The 18,058-nt window shown below is 46.6% G+C and overlaps 1 protein-coding gene across 3 annotated transcripts in view; it reads right to left on the minus strand.

Moving 5' to 3' along the window:
* Window positions 1-728: 728 nt before the first annotated feature.
* The window catches only part of LOC142584155 (venom metalloproteinase BumaMPs1-like), a 176,346-nt gene continuing 159,016 nt past the window's right edge, over window positions 729-18,058 (minus strand). For all 3 annotated transcript variants that reach the window (XM_075694324.1, XM_075694323.1, XM_075694322.1), the window contains 3 exons: window positions 13,199-13,339; window positions 6,355-6,502; window positions 729-900 (listed from right to left, as the gene is read on the minus strand). In XM_075694324.1, the coding sequence (XP_075550439.1) occupies window positions 6,361-6,502; window positions 13,199-13,339 (283 nt within the window). In that variant the 3' untranslated portion in view covers window positions 729-900; window positions 6,355-6,360. The remainder of the gene's footprint in view (window positions 901-6,354; window positions 6,503-13,198; window positions 13,340-18,058) is intronic.

The following is an 18,058-nucleotide window of genomic DNA, read 5'->3' on the forward strand; positions in this document are numbered from 1 at the left end:
TAAATAGGGCCTTGTACACTGTGTTGGTATATTCAGTGTTTATAAGTAACCTGCACGGATAATACACAATCCTGAAACGCCTAAGTAACTTCACATTAGGTTATAATACAATGTTCCAAAATGCCTGCGCTATATAAAATTCAATGAAATTTTCTAAAGTTTACTAAATGTTGGTGATAACTTTAGCAACCCTATTGTTTCAGTTCAGCGACAAGCTTTAAAAAGTGTTTGCAACAGTGAATTGCGAGTATGATTTGTGACTGGTAATCAGCTCTATGAACGAAAAATACAACTCCCACGGAATATATATATATATATATATATATACATACATACATACATACATACATACATATACAGGGTGTTTCAGCTAACTTTAGCCAGAGTTTAATATTACACCGATGGAAATGTATGCCGCTCACTTTTGTATGTAGTGTGTCGTGCCATTTTTTGCGTTTTGCTTAATTTGACAATTAGTCAATGTTAATTAACTAACTGCTGAATCGACGAAGTTATGCAAGAAACTCCAATTAGAAAGTTGCAGAGCGGTTAGCAAAACGTCCGATTAGACAGTTTCTGTCGTTCTATCTATTAAGCAGTAGTGTCTGCCACCTTATTGCGGATGCCCGCGAAGTACAAAAAGAAACACCCTGTGACGTGCCCGCTTGCGCGTCGTGATTGGGGTTTGAACACCTCAATAATTATAACTAGCATGGCTTAATTTGCAGTCAGACGTGAAAAAACCCAATAGGTTTTTATTTTCAACGTGCATATAATTTACCGTGCCCGAATAAGTCACTGAACAGCAGTGTCCTTTTTGGTTGGGTTTTCCGTCTTTATCCTGGTGCCATATGATTTGCCTTATTCAGCATATCTGTTTATAGGTTGTTCTCGGGGACCCTGAAAATGCATGAGAAAATTATCATTTTTTTTTTATCCACAGCATCTGCTCATTGTTGGGCTCACTCTTTCAGTGCCAGTATAGAAATCAAAATAGGGCAGCATCATTATGTGTGTAAGAAAAGTGAACTGTGCGTTTGACGAGTAAATAGGTGAGGCTTTCTAGGTCATCTGTTAATTGTTCACGTTCTGTTAAATCTATCGCGGTTCCGCTCACACTTAATGAAAGCTATCGTAACCATACTTGCCAGCGTTGCTGTCAGTCGACTGCCTTGTATAAAACATCTGTAGAACGTGCCGCACAATATGGATGCGGTTATTTCAAATTCTTTACCATAGGAAATTCTCCTGAGAAGTAATTTCACGAGGAACTCGTTCACAGAATAATGTTGCATTCCAGGAACAAAAAAATATGCGGATTCCACGCGATATGCGAATCGATGTGAGCGATGGAAATGATGTGTGTGCTTTCATTCAGAGCAATTAGCGGTGGCGTTCACGGCGAATGTTTAATTTCTTTAACGCGTAGCCTAATACGAGAGTAATGGGTTTATATTAAACCTTACTTTGCCTGCACCACTTGTGTATATCAACGTAATATACCAAAAGCACAGCGAATCGTGCTTCCTTCAGGCTTTGTAGCACGTAATTGTTTATAACCTCTGAAAAGGCTAGCATTGGCACTGCCTCACATGATGCATCGCCTCGGGACTGACGGGTTAAACTCGTATTGTATTAGGGTGCTGTATGTGACGAAAACCCCATCGGAATAGGAGGCACGCCATGGTCGCTGCCTCTGGAATATTTTTAACACGCTGGGTTTTTTTAACATGCACCTAAATCTAAGCGCAAGAGTGTTTTACAGCGAAGCTGTACATGGCTATGGTTCAGTGCATTCTTGTTCGCCGAGAACAAAGCTATCATCATCAATGGCACATACGCCAGTAAGTACTCATGCTCCCGTAAGCAAGCAAAAAATGCAATGGATCATAGTCCCGTAAGGTAGAGGCTACAAGCACTCAGAAAAGAGAAGCGAAATGTGCTTAAATTCTTTCTAATCACGCTTACAACTTGCAGAACAGTATGTCAAGAAGAAGAAGTATTTTAATGACTGGAAAATGTAGGGAGGTCGGCCGGATATTGGAGCATCTGGCTTGGGGGGAAGAGGGAAAGAAAAAGGGTCACAATGTTTTTCTTAAGCGCATGAAAGTAGCTCGGTGATCTGCATTGCCAAAACATGATATGCGGTGTGGCGCAGGAAGCATCCCAAAATTTGCAGCGCGGGTTTTGAGTCCGTCAAAATGCACCACTCTTGAGGCCTTTCCCCGCAGATGTGGCGAATTGCTTCCCGAATAGCCACAAGCTCTGCAGCGGTTGATGTGGAATTATGATCTAGTAAGAAACCTCGAGGCATCTGTTGGGCTGGTATCACCATAGCTGCTGTCGATGCCTTTGGTGACGCGGAGCCCTCTGTGTAAACATGAACATATGTATGGTATTCTGACCAGATGTACGCGAGAGCAAGTTGTTGTAGTCCACTGACGGGAACCAATGATTTCTTTAGTATGCGGGAGACATGTACACATACGGAAGGTTGTACCATCACCCACGGTGGTTTGACGGGGTGATATGGAAGGGCGTAGCCTGATGTTATGGGGGGTAAATGGCAGCGGAGTGCACTTGTGAAACTGCTGTCCGGCCGCTCATGTAGAACCGACGTCAATGGATGGCAATGGTGTCGTGTCAGTAAGCGTAAATACACATGAAGGGGTTCGTGGGACAGGTATATCCATAATGGGCACATGCGGGCTTCCTCAATTGTGCCTTTGGTGGAGGCACGCCGTGGCAACCCGAGGCATGTCAAAAGCTGTCATCATCAATGGCTCATACTACCGTGAGCAATGGCTCATAACGCCGTGAGCATCGGCTCATACCCCCTTAAGCAAGCAAAAATGCAATGAATCATAGTCCCCTAAGGTTCACGGCTACACACTTTGCGCGAATTACCTAAGATAACACCGCCCCTGTTGCCATGTCGGTGAATTCAATGTGGATGTGTTTGCATCGAGAAGGGAGTGGCTTATGCGTTCTCCGTTGCAAACATATCCGTGGTGATGCCACACGGATCTGACCTTATCGACCAGCCGTACGTGCATCGATTTGACATAATCAAAGAATGTGATTGTAGTTGCGAGTGAAATAATGACCTGTGATCAAGACAATAAATGAGTGGGCGTACCTTTCGTCACGATGAGCACCCTCCAACACAATAAATGAGTTCATACCTTGGTTCAAAATTATGTGTCACCTCCGTGTCGTGTGCTAAGCAGCTCCGCTGGTCAACTACCTTCAGAGAGTTGAATGAATCACATTTTTTTTTGTATTTCGCCCCTGTCGAAATTCAGCTGCTGTGGTCAGGATCGAACCTGCGGCCTCGATCAATGTCACGCCCACGAATCTACCGCAGCGGTACAGAAGTGTTGATTTGACATACGACCTTTTCCAGTGTTGCCTAGACGCTATGGCGCTTTAGTGCAGCGTTTCGTCTGCGCGACCTGCGTCAGTTGTCTGCTTCACAAATTTGTACGGTGTTTATTTTACAGAAACATCAAAAACATACCGTACTATACCTTCTCCATGCCCGCAACCACTGCTGTGTCTAGTAGTGGCGTTTTTTTTGCTTTCATACGCCACCTTTTCACTATCCGGCCCTACCACCGCCTGTATGGGAACTACGAGCGAAGAGTGGCAAGTCTGTTTTTCCCTAGTTTTGTGACTGCTTCTATACTACCCATCCTCTGCATCCTCTCCCTACCTCCTCTCTGCCAGTTTACTTACCGCACCTCTGGACATGCATGTTAGTAGAAAGGTAGGTGCTGCAGTTTCTGCAATGCTTTTGTGGGGCGTAACATAAGTACAGGGAGCTCCAGAAGGTATTGTGCACTCGGGACGGTATGGAATGGTACAAATGAGTTTCTGACGTCACATTACCTCTCTGCCACACTCCTGTCATATATATATATATATATATATATATATATATATATATATATATATATATATATATATATACGCTTTCAACCAGCTGCCGACGCTGCGTGCCGTACAACAGCAGCTGCAGTGAAAAAGTCGAAGGAAGAAGAAAACTTCGCTTTCGAACTACAGAATCTCTCCACTCTGGTTACGAGTGAGACGAGGTGATCGCTGTGTGCCCTTTATCTCATGGTGGATCAACTTGACGAGTGCCCGTCAAGTTGGCTCGACACTTATTCTAATGCCGAACGACCTGAGGCGGTGGTGCCACAATGCTTTGCTGCCAAATGTCGACGTTGTGCAGGAAGCACATATGTCGCGCTTATCAGCGATCTTCGGAAAGGCCTGTTGAGGAATTTTTTAAAGCGCGGTAAACTGTATATGAGAACACGTACAAGCAACGTGTAGCATCATTGACCACACTGATAAATTTATTGCTTCTTTGTTGATGCAGATGCGTGGCTTAAGAACGAGCACTACAGTTGTAGCTGGAAAACCGGCTACTCGAGTAATAGCATTGTGAAACGCAGTAGGAGGAGTAGGAGCACCAAAATGAAATGGGAAAGACCGAACACAGGAACGTGCTGCCTTGAAGAATAATACAGCGAACATTGATATGGTCATGAAATGCATTACTGCTTGAAAACTGGTCATTCGTGCTATGTCATAGAGCTTCAGATGTTGTACAGGGTTTTTATATTATGCGCTTCCAGCTCACGCTATTTCCCATTTATAGGTAACAAAACATACGAGGGCGCCTTCAACTAACAAGGGAATCAACCGGTGTGACGAGAGACCTGCTAAGACCAGGTGCTCGTTCTTCTGACGGTCTTCATAAGATGCCGGCACTGTATTGTTCTGTTGTTGCTGGCATCGTGTGCCATTCAAATGATGAAGTTGCCGCGCCGATTTCCGAATTGCGAAAATGGTATGGTATGAGTGATGTCACTGCATGGTATAAGTTTCGCGTCGCTGCGTATATTTGCTTTCGCGCTTCTCTATGTTTGCTGCAACCTCGTGTTATGTTCCTCTTGGCGGGTGGCTGGCTTATGTCGTTCTGTATTTTTCATCTCAGTTTTAATATTTTAAGTTGTAGGAATCACATTCAGACAAATAAGCCTGTGCTTCCTGTTACTACTGACTCTCTACCGCATTCTCGATGTGTCCTTTCATATCTCTTACAGTGATCTGAAGTACACCTTGTGTAATTGTGCATAAAAAGTTCGCGGACAGTGGCATCATCTCCTCTATTCAGGGAACAGTAATGCCATCTACTCTAATGCAAGACTTGAAGGCCATTGATCAGAAGTTGAAATTCAAACGCATTTCGTTTAACGAGAAATAATCTGGATGGCTGCCTATGCTAAAAGCTGTAATTCAGCAGCTTGACGGAGTCCCAGACAGCCGTTACATGGCGTGGGCATCAATAAAGGCAATGCTGTAGTCATCAAGAGTAACAGACGACATTACTTTGCAAAAGACGCCTATAGACAGAAGTAACGATGCATATTTACAGAAATATAAACACACAGATAAGTAACTTTGCTATGGGGTTAGAGAGACACATATAAAAGGCCTGTGCGCTTGGAACGCATTTTCTGGACTGCGCCACTTCCGAGATGTTATTTTGAAAGTGTCCAGCGAGATGCATTGGCGTTGCAGTTACATTTTTTAGGAAAGCGAAATTTTATACATGGAAGGAGAAAAGTAACTGGAAACGCAATGCATTTGGTCTAGCACTTTAAAAATAGTCTGGAAACTTGTGTGGTCCTGAGAATGAATTCACTCAGAAAACTTAAACGGAAATGCTAAATAGCGCAACTTCGGCGCTGTGATAAGTAGCACCTGCTTGATTTGAACTGGCGGGTAAACATAAGGCGAGGAAAGCGGCGGCCTAACAGCGCTTACTAGAATTTGCATGCTTAGTACATGGGAAGGATCAGAAGTGCGATATGAGCACAAAATGACACTCTGATATATGAGCGGTAATTTATTGCACATCCAGTGCACACTGCGGAAGCGTGCTGAGATTTTGGATAAGAAAAAGGAAGAATCGCGAAGATGATTTGGAACATCCACCGCGGTGACTGAATATGAGCATGTGGTGTTGCACTACGGAGTAGATGGTCGCGGGTCTGATCCTTGGCACGGCAACCGATTCCCACCAGCACGGAATGCATAAAGAAAGACGCTTTGAAGCTGCATCAAATCACGTTAAAAACTTCTATTGGTCAAAATTATTCCGAAATCTTTCCTCTACAGCCTCCCCTATAACCCTTTCTACAGGTGCGGGACGTTAAAGCCCACAATTTACGTTATGAATTAGGAACACACTGCAAACCACATTGGCGGGACGTAAATCCGGCCCTGACGCATCTATGATCTATTAGTTTACTTCTACAGAATGTGAACATCACGTACCTTAGTCTACGGTGTGTTCATGCGTGTTGAAATGTTGACTTTGCGGTCTTCTGGTAAATGTGCATCAAGTGAAGTCACAATAGCACGTGGAAAAATGCCCAAAGCACTTGTCGCTGCTGCGTATTCTAGGCATGTAGCGCCACCTGACCTGTAATGACGAAATAATTGACGCATTCCTTGGCATCACAAAGCATCTGATGGTATTCTCACACGGCGGGTCTTTATGGTAAAACTAATCTCTAAAAATGTATTGTTGGAAACACTGTCAGAAAAGAACACAGTGATAAAACTCATCTCACGATGAATCTCGGCGGTTATGCGATTGCCATTCGAGCGATTTAGCGAAACGCCGTATTCCTGAAGTCACCTTTGTTTAACACGTGTAGTAGCCAATCGAAGACTTTGGTTGCTTCAACTATAGTCAGCGCATTCGGATTTTACTTGGTCGGAACACACTCGTGTCAAGTTCAGGACACACGAAAGGAAGCTCTCTAGCTGGGATACCTTTAAGAAGAAGCTCCGCGGCCTCTTTGGAAACCCGACCGGTCGCCACCTGGCTGCAAGAAAAGAGCTTGCTATCAGAATGCATTCTTCCACTGAATCGCATGTGCCGTACATAAAAGACGTGCTCGCCCTTTGTCGGAAAGTTGACAATAAGATGGCAGAGGTTGATAGAGTAAGCCATGTCCTCAAAGGGAATGCGGACGACGCGTTGAACTTGTTGACCTACAACAATGTTTTCACCATTGATGTCATTGTCAAGGAGTCAAGGATGTCATTGTCAAGGACGCCGCTTCGAGCTGGTTAAATGCCTCCTCGTCGTTTCACAGTTTCCCCGTCTTTGTAACAGGGCTGCGACATCTTCCTCTGTCGGCCTTACTACTACACCCACTTCAATGAGAATGTCACGCTTATCGCTCACCGCAAGCTGGACGCTGTACGTCCAGCCCCGTTCCATCCAGGCTCACTTGACGAGACCACTGATAAATCAGCAAGAGCGATCTCCTTCATCCAGGAACTTGCGCGGCATGAATTTGCCAATCTCTTAGTTCCTGCTGCCTGCTCCTTCTCCGGACATAACGCGAGACTGGTGCCGACAGCAGTGCCTTGCAGCGTCCTCTATTCTCCCAGAATGCGCAACCCTACTCGGTGGAGAACTTCGGACGACCGGCCAATCTGCTTCCTTTGCCACCGAACTGACCATGTAGCTCGCTACTGCGGCACTTCCTGGACGTTGCCGTATTGGAGCTACTTTTCCCCATCTCCTGGCCCATATGCCGATACTCGCCGGCATTCACCTGGCCGTACATCTCCTGCCTCTGACGTCTCTCAATATGACACCCGTGCTGCTCGCTCGCTATCATCTCAGTGCCGTCGGTGCGCGTCGTCCAAGCCACGCCGCTGTTCGTAGGCGACCAGTTAGGGACCCTCCCGGACGGCAAACGAGACAATGCAGCTCCTGGGTGTAGTGGTGCGTTATTTTTTCATCGTGCAGAAATCCTACATTGACGCTCCCAACGAACCACAACTTATTTGTTGTTCCCGTTGATGGTGTCCCTTTGACGGCGGTAATTGGTGCTTGAGCACAGGTGTCCATAATGACTGCTAATCTCTGTCGCCGACTGAAGAAGATGCTCCCGCCTTCTATTGCACGAGAGTGACTGTCTCCGTCACTGGGATATGTACTACCCGTATAAGTATTGCCGGCCGCCACGTTCCAGTTCTTTTTTTTTACAGTGCTGACCAATTGTCCCCACACCCTCGTCATTCGAACAGACCTTAAGGCGCATTGAGCTCTAATCGACTGTTCTGCTGGTGCCTTTTGCCTCGAAATTCCTCTTCTCCCACATACTCGGGCCAAACTCTCGAACAAATTTAGTGCAACCGCTTTCATCCGCCTGTCGACTGGAGCCTTCGCTTTCGTCGATTAGCTGACATGTTTCCCTATGCCCGATGGTGATTATGTCGTCACTACTGTTCTTGATGTCTTAACATTGCGCAATATCATTGTTTGCCACTCTGTCGCAGCCGTTGCCGAAAACTGGACATGCCTCGCCGTCGTCAATTTTGGCCAGTGAAAGCAAGCTCTACCCCAAGGTATATCGGTTGCCATGCTGCGTGCTATAGCGGATCACATCACGACTTTCTCAGTAGACGTCTGCTACGGCTCTTGACCATGTCCAGAAGACGTAATTTGTCTCGCGAAAACATTTATTCCCATGATTGCGGCGGACCTATTGCCTGAACAAGCAGCAGCTCTATGACGCCTTTTGGTTTCCTACAGTGACATCTTCGACCTCAACAACTGACAACTGGGTCTGGCTTTACTTTTTAAGCATCACATCAATACTGGTGATGCTAGTCCCATTCCTCGCCGGTCATATCAAGTTTACGCATCAACGTGCAAGGTAATTCAAGATGAAATAAACAAGATGCTTGCCAAATGCATTGCTGGTCGAGCCCTTGGGCGTCACCCGTTGTGGTTGTTAAAAAGAAGGGGGCACGTGGCGTTTTTACGTGGATTATCGTCACGTAAATGAGTGCACGGAACGGCCTTCAGAAAGATGTGGTCAACACAAAAGATGTTTCTGAATTCATGCATTTACTCGATGTGCATTTATGCCAATATTTCTGATGATTAGTTAGAACTTCAACTATGGTCTTGTTATTGGTTGTATTACTTATTTTATACGTATGTGTGTATAAGTTGTGCATATGTATTAAATTACGCATGCAGAATGTTCTCCCTCCCTGTAGTGACCTTCAAGAGATGGTTAACGTATTCCTGAATAAATAAAATAAATAAAAATAAGTAAACCGAATTGTCAAAAAGGGCCGCTACCCATCGCGTCGCATTGACGACGCCCTCGATTGTCTCCATGGTGCCAACTACTTTTCAGTAATAGAACTTCAGTCTGGTTATTGGCTAATTTCTGTGGATGAAAAGGAACAAGGGAAGACCGCGTTTGTCACTACTGACGGTCTATGTAAATTCAAGGTTACGCCATTCGGTCTATGCAACGTCCACGCAACGTTCAAATGTAATATGGAATCCTTGCTTCAAGAGTTACGTGGTCAACATGCCTCTGCTACTTAGACGACGTTTTCGTATTTTCGCCTACATTTCAGACACACCGTGAATGCTTATTAGCTATTCTTCAAGTATAACGGAAGGCTGTGCTTCAACTTAATTCACCGAAATGTCACTTCGGTCGCCGGTAGATTACAGGGCTGGGCCACCTTACCGACGCTTCCGTTATTCGATCAGACCCGGAAAAATTTGTGCCGTCACGTCTTTTCCTGTTCCTAATTTTGCCAAAGACGCCTGAAGTTTTGTAGGACTGTGTTCCTACATCCTACTCTTCGCAAAAAAATTCGCAGCGATTGCCCAACCACTTACTGATCTTCTGAAGAAGGATATGCCGTTTACATGGGGTCCCGCTCAAGCTCCCGCTTTCGCCCATCTCACCACCATTCGCACCACGCCACCAATACTACCCCACTATGCCCCATACCCTTCTACTGAGGTCCGTACTGATGCCAGGGGTCACTGGATTGGAGCGGTGTTATTCCATCGCCAACGGGGACAAGACCGTGTTGTCGCCATGTTAGCCGCTTGCACACAGCAGTGGAGCGCAACTATTTGATTACCGAGCGTGAATGCCTCGCTGTTGTCTGGGCGTTTCCAAATCCCACCCGTATTTTTAAGGCACGCTCTTCTTTGTAGTCGCAGACTATCACCATACTCTGCTGGCTTTCATCACTCAATTATCCTATCTGCCGGCTTGGTCACTGAGCTCTGCGCCTACAAGAATATTTCTATGCAGTAGCATACAAGTCGGCCCACCTACATGAAGACGCAGACTGTTTACCACGTCATCCAGTGGATGCAGCACCCGGTGTTTCTAACACCGATGCCAAAGCTTGTGTTTTCTCCGTTTTTCAACTGCTCGACGTCACCCACTAGCAACTCCGTGATGCCACCTGTAGAGCCATCATTGATTGCTTGGAATCCTCCGGGATGGTGTATTATACCGCTACAACGTTCGTCCCCACGGTTCTGCGTTACTCCTCGTCATTCCTTATTAAACTGCTCCAGTCAGCTCTTCTTCATGAACTTCACGACTTACTAACCACCGGTCACCTCGGCGTCTCCCGCAGTTACGAACGAATTCGCTGGCGCTTCTTCTGGCTGGGGCTTGCCCGCTCCATCCGGAAACACATTATGGTATGTAAGAAATGTCAGTGCCGAAAACCCAATCACGCCTTCCTGCCGGGTGCGTTTAGCCGCTCGACGTCATGTCGGAGCCGTTCTTTCGCGCCTTCTTTCGACGTCTGGCAAAAAGTGGAACGCTGTGGCGACAGATTACGCTACGCGCTATGCCATAAGGCCATAAGAAGAGCGCTCCCAACAAATTGCGTCACAGATGTTGCCGATATTTTTACACAACGTAATTTTTACTAAATGGAGCTCCACACCAACTACTCGTTAACCGTGGCCAGTCATTCCTTTCAAAAGTCATCGCCGACGTCCTGCTGTCCTGCTCAAAAAGTCACAAGCTGACTACGTCTTACCATCCAGAAACTATTGGTTTTAAGGAGCGTCTGAATCAAATCCTGACACACATGCTTGCAAATTACGTCTCGTTCGGCCATAGTGATTGGGTCCGTGCTATAGCTGTTTTCATATTTGCATACAATTCCTCGCGCTACGACATTTCCCCGTTCTTTCTGTTGTTCAGCCGAGAACGAACATTGCCGCTGGACACATCCCTTCCATCCGCCGTAACAGAGGCCAGCGAATACGCACTTCATGCCATCACCAGGGCAGCCGAAGTATTCGAAATCGCCTGCGCTTTCCTCCTGACCTGCCAAGAGAACCAGCGGCGTTCGTAAGAACGCCAGCACAGAGACGTGCACTTTCACCTGGATTTCTGGCGCTGCTCTGGTCCCCAACCACTCACGTTGGGCTACCAGAAAAAGTCACAGGCCTGCGTGGTACACGCAGCACAGTCACAACGTAAGCTGGAGGAGCGTCTACATATGCAGCTTCATTTTCCGCACAACGCACTACAGGTCTTCACGTCGTTTTAAGAGAACGATCGGAACGGTCCGCCCCGCATCGACGGCGAGCTGCGGCTTCTCCCGCCCTCTCCACAGCGGTCTGCCGAGCCCGATAGTGTCTGGTTGCAGCCGCTTGCGGAGCTCTGCGAATCGCTTCTTCAGGTTTGTCCTTTGCAAGGAGGCCACATAACGTGCACCGAAGAATAAACAGAGCTGTCCAAACTGCATGGCGTAGATGTCACATCCCTTGACCCGTAGCACAGTACGCTGAAGCTGATTATGGTGATAATAACGATGGCATCCCCTTCGAAACGGGATGATGGCAAATAGTCACCTAGACTGCTACATCCAGGGTCACCTACATGTAGAATGAAACTGCTAAACGCCGGGACACCTGGTGGAATATAACGGAACTGCAATGCAAAGTTTGTACGTATCGATGCTGCGTGGTGCGCATGTGAAATGACAAAATACGTTGGCAATGGTAACGAAGATGCTGATTTAATGGCATTCCCTTTGAAACTCAATGGTGAAAAGCAGCCACCTGGTGTGCCTAAAATGATTGGGTATATCATTCATGTTTTTCGTCGCATCAATACTTATAGATCGCTATAACCTATTTTTCTTTCTTCAAGACTTCTCTATCAACCTAGCAGCGCTACCTATGCAGCTGTGAAATGGCGTGCCACCTGGTGTAATAAAATGTAACCGCAATGCAAAGGGCGCATGTACAGGCGCTACGCAGTGCGAATCTTGCATTGCGAGGCAAGTGGCATGATACGATGCTAATGATCATGATTATTTATTGCCATCCGCTGTGAAAAGCAGCGGTGACATAGTTACCTGGCCAGCTTGAGTTATTCAGGCACACAATGTATGTTTTTCTAGCATTCTTGGATTCATCTCCTTATACTTCTTTTTCTTCCTCAAGGAAGAAACGGAAGCAATGGCCGTCAGGCGCTTTCCATCGCCTGGTGTGGAGCCAACAATTGGTGAGCCGGTGAATGCTGTGGGGTAGCCTGCGCACGTGCTGCTGGGCACCGCTGCAGCGTCAAGGCGGTGCACCTGAGGAACTCGGGCTGCGGCGCAGTGCTGGCCGCGCTCGTCATAGGCGTACATGAGCGGGCGGAAAACAGCCGTCAAAACTGCACTTCCTTCTGCACTGGACCGGTACTTGTGGACTTCGTGGCTGTCCCACGCTCTGGCGCCACCTCGAACCCGAGGGGCACTATGGGAACGCTGTCATGATGTGTGGCATGGGAGCCAGCTGTGGAAAACGATGACGAGGAATGCGCGAGCGTGGCACGAGCAGGTTAACCGTTATACCGAGGGACGCCAACGAGGAAGCCCTGGAAGAACTCGACGAACGCGTGCAATGGCACACAGCGCGCTCGCATGGTTACGCCGGAGGACGGCGACGCTCAACACAGGAATGGGCGCCTAGGAGCTGCGCTCTAAAATGAGGATATCAATGTTATAGGCGTATATAGCAGAGTTTACGAGCAGAAATAGGCTGTAGTATGTGCGCCAAAAGAATGCGCAGACTTCTTGGGTCACCATGTACTACATAGATTCAAGACTGCTAATTGCGCTAGTTGAAATGTTGGATTCATGGTTACAATACACCAGCGCCAACACAAAAGAAAGGAAGTGCACAATACGAGCGCTATATTGATTGCGCTACATAGATAGTTGAATTGCTTGTTGAGTCCCATCCAAAAAGTGCGTGATTTACTAGGGTCCATCAGGTGCACGGCAGAAAGGCTTCCAGAATCCTTACCATATATATTTGTTGATTGCCTTTTGGCTGCAGCGTGAAAATTCATCCCTGTGTGCTCCATGAGACTGTGGACTCATTATGTATCCTTCTCGGGCAGGGCACTTCACTGAGGTTCCTTCGCCATCGTGGTAAGAGCCAAGTCTGCATTGAAAGAAGGTAGAGAGATCACGTTGCAAGTTTCATATCTTGAAAACGACACGAAATATGTTTCAAAAATAAGATTTTATCACTGCTATCCTATTTCATGGCGGTGGTTTCTGCAATCCGAGACACTGGGCATATCTCTCTAAAGTTCTACCATAACAAACAAATTGAACCACAGGGCAGGTGAAAACTGACCGTCAGCATATGCCTATGTCAACATTAGGAGCAAATCCCCCAGAATGCGTTTGTTCCACCGTGGCACGTGGCTAACCCCACACGTAAAACACCAGTCAAAAAGCTTAAGAAGCGAGTAAGAAAACTAGCTGAGTACATCGAAGGAATTAATGAAAAGAAAATGGGTCCAGACTGTCAATGAAGTGAGGAGCTCTGAGTGACGGAACGATGAAAAATAAGTCGGTAACAAAATTTTATGTCGAGTGCGAAATGAGCAACCGAAGGAGCGCAGTCCATGTTTAAGTAAAGCTAACTGACCCGAAGTGTGAATTTCGCGATAAAATTCAGTAAACAGTGAAGCTATTTGAGTAAACAAACGCAAGAAAGAGGTTTGCTTATTACGAATTTCCACATATGTCTCGGATTCCCCCACTCGGTTTTTTTTTCAAACAGTATTTTCTTTTCGATGAAGAAAAAAGTCGTCATATCCAACACGTATGTGAGAATCACTCATAAGGCAACATTTCTTAGTGTATATGACTTAAACATCTTCTCATCAAACGTGTTTGTTTACTTCTATGTAGGTCAACGCTCCTCACTCAACCCGGCGCAGCAGCCCAGGGATGTCGCGGCGTTGCTTGCTCAACTCAAGATGGCGAGTTCGATCCCGATGGCGGTGGCCCCATTTTCATGAAGGCGATATGCACGGACGCTCATTTACCTAGATTTCGCCATCATCACTAGCCTACTTTTATGTCCACTGCAGGACGAATGCCTCTCCGTGCCATCTCCAATTACCGTGTCTTGCGCTCGCTGGTGCCAACTTGCGCCTGCAAATTTGGTAATTTCATCACCCCATCTAATTTCCTCCCGTCTTCGACTGTGCTGCCCTTCCATTGGCACCGATTCTGTAAATTCTGTAAAGGAGAAGTGAAGAGAAGGTAGGAAAGATGAAAACGCGAGAGAGAAAGACGAAGATCGTAGAGGAGTACAGGAAAAAGCGACTACCGATGCCCCCATGTGGGTCAGTCTGGAGGTGCCATCTATGTGAAGCAGACGCAAAAGAGGTGTTTGCCTCTACCGGGGGGCCTTAAAGGTCCGAGCAACCGCCATCAGCTCAACCCCCAGCATCCCCCTTTCCCCAGACACGGGTAAGCCACGCATGACTATACGCGGGAGGGTTTAACCCGCGTGTGCTCGGTACGTTGTGCCGCGGGAGCACGGCTCAGCACCAGCAGGGTGGGGGAGATGGGATGAAAAGAGAGAGAGGGTAGGACGGCGAAAGGTAGAGGGTCGTCCTAGCAGCATCGGAGCAGCCCGGCCGGGAGGGCCCAGTGGCTTCGACCGGAGGAGTAGGCTGCAGGTAGACCGTATAGGAGGTCGCCCAGCAAAAGCGAAGTATTGGCGGATCAGGAAGCCCGAGGTGGTGGGATGGCCGTCAGGCCATCCGTCTTTGTAGAAATTTCCTATAGTCTCGCCGAGAGCCCCGACGAGTCGAGGTACTCGACGACACTTAGGAACGTTGGTAGCTGCATAGGTTACAGAAGATTGTGCTAGCCTTTACTCCTCCCTTTACCACAAGAACCGCTTCTCTCTCTTTCTCTCTCGCAACATACCAAACGCCTGCTGATGCAGACGCCCCTGCGGTGTGCCCCTTTCTGTGACACAGCCATTCTTTTGCACGCCTCTCATACAAAATTATCAATAAGAGGCGGAGCCTTAAAATATCGTAGATGCCTTTCGGTCAAGGCGTACACGCTAATAGCTTTGTAATTCAGCTGCGTTTGCATGTTCAGCCATTTTCCTGCTTCTAGTTATTCTGCATGTTTATGTAGCAGATTTTACCGTCTCTGTTCTTGTCATTTGTGCGTTATTTCTTCACTCTTGGTGGTCTAACTCTGACCTTTGCTAGTGTGTCGCTATATTGAATACTTCACCTTCCTTCCTGATTGTCTGGGGCCCACCTAATGAAGCTGCTGTCCGTGCCGCGAACTGACGTCCACAGGTGAAGCTATGCTCTCCCGAAAATGTATCCCGTCACGCACTGAAACGCCTACGCGGCCTGCTCGGTGCACTTGTCCGTTGATGTCAGCGACCATAAAATTTATTGCCTACCTAGCGTCTAAATTTGTCTCTTTACTGAAACCACTGCCATTTAAATTGCATGATCATGCCCTTCAACCTCGAACCCTATGCACACTGGGTTTTGCACTTCCTTCGAAATATTTCGGAGATCGGTCACTCCTTTTGTTGTTTGCTTCACGACCCCAGTGTCCCGTCCTTGCAGTACAGCAATTAGCCCACCCATTATCACCACTAGATGCGTGTCCTTTATTGTGTCCAAGACGTGTTGCTTGACTTTCGCTGTCACTTCATTGATCGGTTTTCCCTGGAGTGCACTAATCTGCACTCGCTTGCCAGCACCCACGCTCTTTATTATGATTTTTATCACCCCTTTTCGCATGTTTGAATCCCCAACAAAAGACCACTCGACGCTTTTCCTCCGGCTAGCTGCTGAAAGGTGAAACTGGGGCGGCGACGCCCTCCCTCCCTGCCTGATTCTCACCCTTAAATTTGTCATCTTTCGTGGCCGGGACGTCAGTGGTAGTCCTTTCGTTATCGTTATTGGCGAGCGCCATTGCTTTCCTATGTGGTGGTTTCGGCTTCCTAACCTGTTTCGTGCCAGCCCCGTTCGCCATGCTCGCATCGAAGCATTCACGAGTTCTTCGCTGAATGTCGGCACTGAGCTCCATTTCTACGTTGGTTAGTTTATGTTCTACCACCTTCCTTTGCTTGTCTTCGATTGGGGTTCCTTTTCTAGCTTTTCTATGCGCTTAGCTAGCTTATCCATCCCCTGCTCTAGATTGTCTAGTCGCCACCCTAGTACACACGTCCTAGAGGCAAAAATTTCACCGCTTCCTTCGCGTACTGACTCAAACCGCGTTTCTTCCCATGCGTAGGAACACTCGCACTCAGAACAACGCACGCGTGGGTTCCACCTAGTAGCCACTATCATCTGGCACTAACCATGCATATCACAAAAGTAACCCTGCCTTTAAAAAAGATCAATTATTCGTTGCCTACTTATTTATAACCAAAAAGACAAAGAACCAGAAAAGTATGAAAAATAATCGATATAGATTGCTCGGTATATCTAACACTTCTAACAACTAAGTGAGCGAAAAGTCAAATAAAACTTCTCGCTTTCGCTCCTGCTGCGTTGAGAAGGCACTTCTACTCGGCACGTCGGTTCCCTTCGGCGTCGCTCCAGAGAGTGACACTCAACAATTTCTGCAACAGCGTTATCAGGCGGAACATTGGGCTAATCTTAAACCTTTGCAACAAGAAAGAAAGCGCGTTTCGGATAACAGCATCAGCGCCTTTTCTGGGTTCTACGAAAGCAGCTCTTACGAAATCACTGGCACGAGCTCTGGAAGCCCCTAAGCTTCGGGGCATGGTACAGGAAATTATGGCACGCCTTTTGAGGACATGGAGCATGATGTTCATCATGCAGACCCATAATCTGAACTTTTAATGGTTCTCAACCTTATGTCGGCAGATGTTGCTAACCAAGCGGCTGTTGTCCTTTTTCTTAAGATGAATCTTTAGCTCGAGGACTCTTCTGCGCCAAGTTTGATAATATTTGTTGCAGTTAAAAGAAAAAAATAAAATGTAGTGATGGTTGGTGTCACATATTCGATTTATGTGGGCAATCCTTTATTAGAAATTGGCTAAAACTGGCAATTTTCAAAAACACCTATCAGGATTTCGACTCTAAGTGAGCAATCACAAATATATCATAATTCTGTAAATTGCTCTTAATAGCACATATAAGGCGGACAAAATTCATATATTCTACATCGCACCCCAATCAACGACTATTATGTGAGCAGCAATTTTGCAATGCTGTCGTAAAGAATACCAGTAATTCAGGTCAGATATAAGATGGCGTAACAAGTTTGCCCATTTTGGATGCTGCAACAAATACAGTTCACAGAACTGCGATAACTGCTATTCGTGCAGAGCTATGGATTCGTGAACTTCGTGCTCGTATCTTGAAGGTTACGAATTTTCGCAAATTCTTTTAAAATTTCAGGCCCTAACGCAAAATTCCGCTTCGAACAGTCATCAAAATTTACCTTTCTCTCGCAAATGCAACATATTTCGTTAAAGTCGGTCCGGGGGTTATCTCAGAAAACAGAAAATCATTTATGCCTTTTACATGTATCTCAATCGGCGGCTTCGGAGTTGGGACCGAACTAAAGCTTCCTCTTAAGCACCACCAATCTGCAGGAAGTACCTTCAATTGATGAGGATGAGATTGTGCGAAATCTGGTGCACTTTACACAAACTAAGTTCTTCCATGAAATTGAAGGCACGAAGCATTGTTCGAGGCTGGAACATGAACATATCCCGTATGAACTTTTTGTGAAGTTGGAAGGCGAGGCCATTGAAACTTTTTTCAAGGTAACGAATACCGTAACAATCGATGCATGTGTCCCACTTGAGTGAAGACCGGTGGCTTAATAAATATTTTACCAG

Source organism: Dermacentor variabilis, chromosome 6, assembly GCF_050947875.1.
Source record: "Dermacentor variabilis isolate Ectoservices chromosome 6, ASM5094787v1, whole genome shotgun sequence".
Taxonomy (NCBI): Eukaryota; Metazoa; Arthropoda; class Arachnida; order Ixodida; family Ixodidae; genus Dermacentor; species Dermacentor variabilis.